General features: G+C 41.0%; 1 protein-coding gene across 1 annotated transcript; it reads right to left on the bottom strand.

The window, feature by feature from the left end:
* Positions 1–2040: 2040 nt before the first annotated feature.
* Positions 2041–9402, bottom strand: TM4SF1 (transmembrane 4 L six family member 1). The gene is made up of 5 exons (XM_029215519.1): positions 9147–9402; positions 7550–7639; positions 7314–7459; positions 4739–4919; positions 2041–2912 (listed from the first exon to the last, which is right to left on the bottom strand). The coding sequence occupies exons 1-5, from the start codon at positions 9321–9323 to the stop codon at positions 2898–2900; spliced, it is 609 nt and encodes a 202-aa protein (XP_029071352.1). The 5' UTR covers positions 9324–9402; the 3' UTR covers positions 2041–2897.
* Positions 9403–10673: the final 1271 nt, after the last annotated feature.

The following is a 10673-nucleotide window of genomic DNA, read 5'->3' as shown; positions in this document are numbered from 1 at the left end:
AAAAAAAAAAAAAAAAAAAAAGGTCTAAAGGTAAAAATATTGGGCTAAAAAGGATGGGCAGACTTTCTAGATTGTCGCTTTTCTGAAAAATTGCACCAAATCCCATACCCGTTCATACTAGGGTAAGTGTCAGAGGAAACGTAATCAAAGAGATCTCACACACGTACAACAAAGAGATTGTAGTGAAGGTACCATTCCATCAATTTCCTTAGATTTCAATTCAAGAGATTTCCTTTATGCAGGTGGTTATTTGCAAATCTGGTAAGTACGGTAAAATGATCCTCAGAAGGAACTATCTAACCTTGAGGCCATGTGTGCTATTCAGGTGATTCAGTTTCTACAGAAATCTTTGTTTTTATGTTGCCAGGTGATGATAAGCTGTTTCGGTACAATCCCTGAGGGAATTTCCAGCTGAATTGAGGGGTTTAGAATATTACAGACCCAGAGTGTGAGCTATGAATAGAAATAAACTAGGGTAGAAGGGAACTTGTGTGAGCTATTTCCTCTGGACAATGGCAATGTCTACTGTGAAAGGATTTACAAACTAGAGGAAACGTTGAGTCACTCAAATCTGGGCTCTGATGGAGATGACTGAGGTCACAGGGGTCTGTCAAAGCCCCCTTTTGTGGGCGGAGAGTCTGAGTTCCAGTATTGAAGGAGACAAGACTCCAGCACCTGGGCAGGGGCAGCAGAGGAGGTGGAGGGGGCCAAGGAAAGAAGTGGGTTTTCATGTTAGACTGACCTGGATTTAAGCATAGTTTTATCACTTGCTAAAGATGTGGCCTTGGGTAGACTACTTAACCTTTCTGGTCTTAGAGTCTATACAATGGAGACAAGTATCCCCTACTTGGGCTGTTGAGAGAGTTCAGTGAAATAATGTGTGTAGAAACGAAGTACAGTAATTGACACAGAACTCAATAGTTGAGTTGCTATTATTACTATCATGGTTAATAATCATTATTTCCATTTCCTTTGTGGATAGATTTAGGAGGGAAAAATGCTTATGACTGATCATTATGCCTCTTTTTCGGATGCACGGGTTCTTAACCTGGTGTCTAAGAACTCCTAAGAGGTCCATGGATAGATATCTGTGGTGGGAGGAGGTGTTAAGCTTGGATGGGAAAAAAAATTGTCACTGTTTTTATTAACATCTAATGAAAATGTAGTATTTCCTTTATTGTGACTGCAGGCAACAAATCACAGCAGTATCAGCAACACTGATTGTCCTTTGAACAACAACACAAAATTACACATCTTTTCAGTATCATATTAAAATTGTTGCATGTATCTCAAAATATCTTCAATTGGAATCATATTTCAAAAGTACAGTAGTTCTTAGACTCCCCCCTCCTTAGCCCACTGCTAGATAACACGTGATCATTGTTTTCCAGTCTACAGATGTGGGTGTGATGGAGCTGCCTATCAAGACAACTATCTTATAATTTTAAAAAATATTTTGATAAAATAGTCAGATATCTGGGCTTACTTTGTCATCCTATGTCTTTGTTTTATGCATTTTAAACAGTATTCCTCAAAGGAGTCCATAAGCTTCACCAGACTGCCAGAAAGACAGAGGCAGGAGACCTGGCTCTTAGGAGGAGTTCTGCTGTCTAACAGCCAGTGAAGCTTCTTTATTCACTAGCTTGTCTGTTGCATAGGCCAATAAACACCAAAAGCTGACAATTTCTGAAGACAATTCCCAATAGGTCAGGGGATCCTGTCACTGGAGAGAGCCTAACGATACAACAGATGTAAGATATCGAGAGAAAATGTCTGTTACATTCCTCAGGAGTTGGATGTCTGGAGCACCCAGTGGAAAGGAAGGTTGCCTAACTAGGATGATGGCCCAAATGCAAGGATAGCAGAGGAAGGTGGAAGAGGAGGGAGAAGATGAAGAAGAGGAAGTGGGATAAAGAAACCAGAAGACACAAAGCCCCTAGCAATGGAGACCGTACAACCTGCAGACTGGAAAAAAAAAAAAAAAAAAGGAAGAAAAAAGGAGGAACTTGAAACAAAGGATGATGAAACTAAACAACAAAATGGTAGTGAATACTTTATTTGTTGTATTTAAACAAGCAAATTTGGGGGGGGGTGGTATTTCCTCATGGTCCTCCCACCCTTCCTCCCCCATGTTCCCATGATGCTAATCAACTGCTTTATTCCGTTCCCCATCTTCCTTCTTGTCCAATTATCCAGGCCTTTCTCGTTTTAAATCCATGATCCTCAGTCTTGTCTTTGAAGGACGAAAAGCTTTCCATGTGTTAGGAAAATTCAGGATCTGGTAGTCCTTGCGACAACTCGCTGCATGTGTATTTTGACTCATTCATTTGGCTTCGTGCATTCTCAACCTGTCCTCCCACACCAGGTAAGTATCTGTCTCTTTTATAACATGAATCAATTCAAAAGGCCCCTTGTTAGAGATTTGCAGGCATGCAAATGGGAAACACCATATAAACAGTGAAAAAATACATCTTTTCAGGTTGTTGGATTTTCTCCTTAACGGTCTTAAAAAAAGCAACTAGAAATCTTTCATTTCATAAACACATGCACATATAAATATTTACAGTAGTAATCAGAATGTGATATTTATCCTTGTAATGTTTCTGAAAAAACATGACCTCGGCCAGAGTTTATCTCAGGTAGGCTGAGAACTGTCACTCAGTTTGTAAATTACCTCCAGAGTGTGGTTTATTTTCTTATTCCTAAAAAAAAAAGAATTTCTTTGCTAAGTTCAGACACTGACATCCCGTGAAGATGCCAGTCTTTACACACACTTATAAAAGTAGAACATGTGCTGTATGACACACTAGTACAAAGTTTTACAAATTATTACAAGTAAATTATATAAATTACAGTGACATTGAGGAAGATTGTAGTTTTATCTTGGGGTGGTTCTTCTAGCAATCATATTGCTGTAAAGAAAATGAAATAAGCATCAGGTTCTGATCAGGCTAAACAATGATGACATTTCAGTGCTTTAAATTCCTGTTTTAAGCAAACGTAAAGCAGACAGATCTCAGCTTCAGCAGAGGTTGGGTCAACAATACTGAGAGCTTTGACAATGCTCACAGAATGGTTCCTAAACAAACCAGACTGTTGTCCTTCCCCAGTAAAAGCTGCAGAAAGAGGCCATGGAAACTGCAGTTTACGATGCTTGGCTGGCTTTGAATGTGCTTGGGGTGGGTTTTTAATCTCAGGGATTTAAGAGATAATGCCTTGGGAGTGTCACACTGATGGGGGCTCAAGGCAGGCAACTTTTGAATTAAATGCTACAGAGTTACAGATTTGACTCATCTACATTAAAAACCTTGCTCTTTGAAACTGTCTTTTGTCTTACAAACAAACTTAACAGATCTGACCTGCAGTGTCTGGGAAGAAGCCTCCCTACAGTGACTCAGATGGGAAACCCAGTGGGACTCTTGGTTCCCCCCACTCAGAGGAGAGTGTCATTCTGCTGAACCACTACAGCAATTTTGGTCGTTGACACTTACGCCCGTCCCCCAGATGCACCAGCGCTGAAGTGCAGTGGGTTCTCACCTCATTTAAACTCTGCCTTGTAGGAAATTCAAGGCTAAAGATAGGTTATTTTATAGTAATCCCAAGAGCATTCTTTGCCTCCCCCGCCGCAACCATATTGCCTGGAAACGACTCCAAATTGAAGGCTTTCCACTCCGCTGTTTTCTTGGAAATTTGGCAGGCTCCCAAGGCAATTATTAGTTTTGCTTTATTTGCCTGATAAGGAAATCTAGAATTTTATTTTAACTTCCCCTCAAAAATCGTAGAAAGTTTCCATCTATGTTCAGCAAAGTTTTTCACGGTAGCGATGGGCTTTTCGTTTTCATTAGGTTTTGTCTTATTTTCAAAGAAAGTTAGGAGATCTTGAACCAGAGAAGTGAATGCTTAGGAAAATACAAATTAAGTAAGTTTTTCTTTATCTAATCCTGCTTTACAGAATAAGACATTTAAAAAAAAAAATTGGACCAAAGCTGGACTTCCATCAATTCAGTAATATATGTTTTTTAGGAAAATATAGAAACAAAACCTTTCCTTACTAACAAATGCGTATTTCTCCTCAAAATCATATCCCCAGGAAACAAGTGCTTCCTGGTTTTCTTTCACAGTGAAAGGCTTTTAATGAGCTGCTATTCAAAGGCTACTAGTGATTCTCCAGGCTTAGCTGTTTGGGCATTATTGTGACTCCTTATTAGGAAGGAACTGTAGAAAACCCAACAGAAGAGCAAGTGCTGCATACAGGTTAAGAGAAGGAGCTGTGGCACAAAATGACCCAGGGTTTGAAGCCTGTTACTTCCTTACTAGGTGATCTTAGAAATGTTGCTCAATCTCTGCATCACAGGCTTTTCTGGAATAGGGGTTTAGCACAATGCTAAGGGCAATGGATGATGGCTGTTACTTGTGTATACTAGTTGGGAATGTGAGAGCAAGCAATGAAAGGACACTTCTTTTGTGTCTCTGCAACCAGAGCAGGGGCAGTGGGTTAGATCCTGAAGGGGCACTCTGTCTACGGGTGACATTGTTTTATATTCACAGGGCCAGCTACAAAAACCCAAGATAACCCAGTGACTGTGACACTCAAGGAAGCTTACTATTGAGTGCAAAACTGAATGCTGTAAATGTTATGCCACAAAAATGGAATAAACACTGGTAGTTGGAGCAGGGTTTGATGTTGGCTTTTTTCTCTAGGTTGAAAACTATGGTGCATTTTTACACAGGTTCTTACCTGTTGGCGAGAGCAGCAATAACCACAGATGCCTCCAAGCACTCCGTTTATTATTTGAAAGAGACACAAGATGAATTCAATTCCACCAAGTGCCAAGAGGATAGAAAACAGAGAGACATTCCATTCCACTGCATGCTTGGGTTCAATGCATTGGGACCATGTGGAGCTATCCAGAAGGTAACTGTGGATAAAAAGAGAGACTTCTGACATATGGCCACACCCAGTGGGATGTCTCATAAGCATAATTTTTGTGTGGTGTTCTCTCATTAATCAATAGATTTCTTCAATGCCCTATATCAGATTCGTCCAATCCAAGTCATTCCACAAAATGAGGAATTTAGCCCAGATCTTGTTGCCGTAATAAACAAGAAATTCAACAAAGATTATGGAACACACGGTGTGGGTTAGACATCAAGACAGAGCTGGGGATATAATGGCCTGGGTTCTGTCCTGGAAAAGCATCGCTTAAGAGAAGAAACAGTAGCTAATCTCAGTGTAACCAGTACACTGATCAGGTAAACCAAGGGTGAAAGGGCCATAGAGGAACGACACCTAACTTAGGCCAGGGAGAAGAGCTGCTTATGCATCTAGTCCACAAGTCTGAGCTCCATGAAGGTAGGAACCAGACCTATTCATCATTGTATATCCAATTCCCAAGCCAGTATCTGACACACAGTAAGTACTCAACACATTGGAAAAGTCATCGAATGATGAATAAGAATCCGAAGTCACTGTAAAATGTTAGCAAACCACACTGGGGTCATTATCTGAACATATATATTCCTCACGAAATAGGGTTCCATCACGTGGGAAAATCTAAGATTGACTTAATTCCACTAAGAGATCTGGTATCATTCTTTCCTTATCACTTCTTCCTACCACAACAGAACGAAAGGGCTGCAAATTAGAGACCTCGCTTTGGAATGGTTCATTGAGCCAATCAGAAATTCAATTTGTTGATTACATACAAAAAAATTCTGTTCTCCTGGTCCCGTCTTTCTGCATATAAAGTGGAACAAAAATCCACAGTTTCAGAACACAATATAAAAAATTTCTCTGGCTCCACTTGGCTATTGAGCAACTAATCACTGGCTTGTTATTCCCCATATTGAAATCTCTGGACAAGTTGAAATTAGGAATAACACAGAAGCAGGAGGTTTCTTGCAGGAGCTGGGGTGGATCACGAGAGGGGCTATAAAATTATCAGCTATAAAAATGTTTAATGATACTCTCACCTCTCCTTGGATTAATCATAATGTATTTTAGAGGTGGGTTTGTGCAGTAGATCATATGTTTTTGTATACATGTGTAACCAATTTGTACTGGTACATTCAGTACGTTCACAACAAAGCATGAAAAGTATGAGCTGAAAAATCGTGATCAATAACAATTTTGAACACCAAAATTTCAAACTCCTATGAGTGCTGATTTTCCTTCAGAAGCTACCATTGGGCTGTACCTGTCGAAAGCTAGTAGATAATATTAACAGCTAAGAATGGCACTGCTCATGCTGAGTCAGCTTCTGTGACAAATATTTTATACATAATATCTTATTAATCCTCCAGACAACTGCCATTGGCTTTATTTTATTACAGATGAAATAACTGAGGTGCAGAGAGCTCAGTTCACCTTTTCCTGGTTACTGAGACAGTAAATGCAGAGTTGAGATTGAGCCCAGGTCTATCTAATTCCATATTCATGATCTGATGGCTTCATTATATGCTACAAAATTCATGGGAGACAAACATTCTTGAAAATATAAGGGCAATTCAAATTCATTATTCTTATTATTTTCACTCATGAATCTCATTACTAAACCTTTCAAAATTCAAAACAGAATGTCATTCATTTATCATTATGTACATCAGTTTCCATCAGCTATTTCTGTTCTTTTCTCAATAACGGATAAGAAATAAGTATCAACATAAAGCAATGGAGCCACTTAAATTTTCCTGATGGTTAAAGTCATGAATAAGATCTGTCTTATACAGCCTGATCACTTTAAATAAAGGGTGTGTTATACACAGTTATTATGTTATATGTGAGTGTGTGTGTGTGTGTCTTGGGGGGGTAGTATGATTGACCCTGGGCTTTGGTTAAATTCATATGGTTTTCATCCATATTATATAAGGATTCCATAATATTTTCTTAGAAAATAGTAAAATTAGCCAATTGCTCTGGCATAGTATACACACTGTATAAGCACAAACTTCACAGCTAGGCTGCCTGGGTTCAAATCATGACTGCCATGTCTTAGCAATGTGACTTTGGATAAGTTACTTCATCTCTCTGTGCCTCCACTTCCACATCTGTAAAGTGGAAGCAATAGTGGAAGTCACCTCATACCGTTATCACAAGGACTGAGTCAGTGAATCCATTAAAAAGCTTCTCTGGGTCAGGGACTGGGCATTCATCCTCCGATACCCCTTGCCTAAATTGTGCCTGAGTTAGTGAGAATAAACCTGGTTGAGAGGATGGATGAATGAATGGTTGATGCCTTTTTAGTTTGATGGGTTTACCACTATACACACGTGGTGGATGAGAATGTGCGACCTGATGGGGGTCAATCACTTACCCTCCCTCCGTGTTGGCAAAGGTGTAGTTCCATTGGCCACTGGCATCAAGACATCTTGGTCCTTCCGCTAAGCCCAGTGCTGCCACAATGACGCAGTAGCCAGATCCCGCAATTCCGATGAGAGCGGCCAGTACAGAAGAAAACATCTAGGGAAAGGAGGATCACCAGAAGTGAGGCACAGAGCGTTGCAGCTACCTCTTAGGGACCACTTCCGCACCCGGCGCAAGAAAACCTACCGCACATCTTTTGCCGCAGTTTTCGTGGCCGCCACAGCCGCAGCAGTCGTCCTGTTCCAGCCCCATGAAGATGAATGCTGGCAGGAGCATCTGTTTAGAAAACACGCAAATTAAAGTCATTGTCTTTCTCCCGGTCCATAGGGTCAGTCAGGCTCAGCATCTTTTGGTAAAATATTTTTCTTTCTGACACTGTTGAATGTCTTTGGGTTAGGTTGACAAAATATCTCAAAGAATGGAAACTCTGAGGAGAGAAAAAATGCTCTAAAGGGCAATATCCCTTTGTTTTCATGTAATGTATCACATTAGGTAGGGTCAGGTTGTAGCATGGGAGGGGTAAAATAATTACCTATACATGTGTTAATCCATAAGAGTTCATAACATAGTTCCAGAGGCAAACTCTGTTCGGAAACTATTAAACCCTGTCTTTTAAGTCTGTTGGTTTGTTTGAAAAGCATAGAAGATAACAACAAATCTTCAACAGAATAACTGAAGCTTTTTTATAAACAAGAGAGATGAAAGCTCTGTATAATAGAGGTGAAGTGCTTCTTTGAAGACACATTGCATGGTTGTAGCTTCACAATAAAGCTCTTAAAATAACATAAGTTTGAAATACTTTGAGTTCAAGATCAAAAGAAGTTTAAACAAGCAAGGTGTTGTCTTAAAGACAAATGATTATGAAATTAACTATACCTCAAAAAATAAAACAAAACAAAAACAGACCTGAGAACTAGTGGGGAAAACAAAGACAAATGATTATGTTAACATGATGGTAATGCTTAAACTCAAAGCAGATTTGCCATACCATAGTTAGTACATTATGTCTAAGTATCTTTTACTTGACTAAGAAAAATGTTCTGTGTGGTATTAGCAATTCCATAAAACTTCTGTTCAAAATTCTCAATCCCAGCATTTCAAAGAGGCAAACTCAAGTTTGTCCACATCATTTCCATGCTGTGGTTGAAACTAATACTTTCAGCTCCCAGGTTGGCAGGCAAATTCCTCTCACTTCACTTCAAAACAAACCTTGGAACAAACAACACATTCCACTATTACCTTCAGACACTGATTTGCTGCTAACTGAAGGATTTTTCCTAAATGCCACACACCAAGCTTACATAAAGGAGAAAATTTATAGTCCTTTCTCAATAGCCGTGCACTCACAATTCAATATTTTTCTCTGTCACTGATGCGTGAGAATAAACAGCAGAGAATTTGGATCCAAAACTCTGTTGATTTAGACAGAGAACCAGCGGACTTCTCCCAGCTCCCCAGAGCAAAGGTTAAATGACTACCTGCTCCAGGACTAGAAACTATAGTTTTTCAAATCTGATTTAAAAGCTAGTATCTGTTTCTAACTGTAAAGTAAGAGAGTTCAGCAAAAAAGTAGTTCACTTTTCATTGAAAGGGAATTTTGTAAAACAACATCGAATAAAATCAATACACTATACCTATCTCAACTTTTGTATAATCTGCTTTCAAAAGAAGAATGAACAAAATTCCTGGATTTGGAAACATGCCTCATAGAAAACTTTCTGTGAAAACATCTCGTCTAACAAGAAAGAATTCTTTAAGGCTGGAATGATTCTGAATGACTTACCAGCAAACCTCCTCCTATGATGCCAGAGAAGAACCACACAAAGTGGCTAAGATGGTCTTCAGAAGCGTACTTTGTTTCCCCATTGGGAAAGTACAGCAAAATATTAGCTACAATGCAGACGATGGCGAGCCACACCAGAGAATGTCCGATGCATCGTGCGCATTTCCCGTAGCACATAGTGGCAGAGTTTCTTTTTTCCCCCTTCACTCTGCGCCTTGGCTCGGTGATGGCCCAAATCAGATGAGAGCGTGCCCGTCTGCGGAGAAAGCAAAAGACATTCTCAGCCCATTCCTGCAACCTCTTAAATACTCTGAGTTCTAAGTCACCGGGTGGATGAGGTACTTGGCTCTCATTGGTCCTGATCTCAGGCTCCGGTTGGGGGCGGGGCGGGGGGGGGGGGGGGGGGGGAATGTCCCGCCCTTCAAATGAAATCCTTGGGACAAGCGAAACCAGGGGCAGGACTTGAGAAACCGCCTCAGCCATAGGCAAGAGAGAAGTTGATTAATCCTCCACAAGGAATTCACTGTGTAACTCCTTCGCAGGATTAAAAAAAATCCACAGGAAAGTCTAATATAACTTTCCAGTAAGTGCCAAGCGTCCACAGCATGACAGCTCTGGTTGAGGCTGTGATTTTGTTCCATGCAGCTGTCTGGACAGCTTCCAGTCTGAGGGCTCTGTGTTCACTTTCACCTCTGCACTGATTTAATCCGAGACCTGGGGCAAGTCTCCTGAGCTCTGAGCTCGTTTCCTTGTCTGTTAAAGGCAAGGTGTCCAAGCCATCACCCACGGATTTAAGGATGCTTTGGGGGAAAATTACAGAGCTGCCTTCTTTCCTCTGCCTCTGGTGTGCTCGGCAGGACTGCGTCTACTGTCCAGCCTTCCCGGACATCTGCCTCCAAAACAAATCTGGCACCAAAACAAAGGTGGCATTAGTCAACACAAAGGGCTCAGGTACCGTTTTTTTCCTGAGTACTGCTGTCAGGCGAAGGGTTGCCAGGAAGGTCTAAGGGAGGCCTAAAGTCTGGGAGAAGGATTAAAAAGAATAAGAAAGAAAAAGAAAGGAGCGGAAGAGAAAGGAACTTGGCAAGCAGAGTGGGGAAACAAGATTGAGAGAGTCTGGAATTACTGGGAGAAACACACATGGTTGAGTAGGGCACAGGGGCAAGCGGTAGCCTACCAGTCAGATCTGTCGCAGGTTCAAAAGGCAAAGCAGAGAAAGGATGTTAGACTAACTTTCTGGTATGGTTATCTTGCAGAAGGAGGGATCAGATTCTGAATAATTTTAGCCCTTGAATAGCGGGTGGCACCGGCCAGCTGGGTGGGGCGAGGACTGAGTGGCCAGGTGAGGCCAGGAGGACTGGAGGGACCCCATCACCGGGACAAAATGGTGAGTACCAAATAGAGGCAAAAGGTCAAGGTGAGGAGCTGTTGGTTCAAAAGAGGAAGGTGAGCCCCACTGGTGAATCTAGAAGCTCAGGCTGAGGCCAGAGTCTGAAGGATTCGGATCAAATCTAGAGGGCAGGACAC

This window comes from Monodon monoceros, unplaced genomic scaffold (genome assembly GCF_005190385.1).
Source record: "Monodon monoceros isolate NGI ecotype Baffin Bay Population unplaced genomic scaffold, NGI_Narwhal_1 Super_Scaffold_11, whole genome shotgun sequence".
In the NCBI taxonomy this organism is placed as follows: Eukaryota; Metazoa; Chordata; class Mammalia; order Artiodactyla; family Monodontidae; genus Monodon; species Monodon monoceros.
The sequence above is the reverse complement of the archived record's forward strand: the minus strand, read 5'-3'. Positions and strand labels throughout refer to the sequence as shown.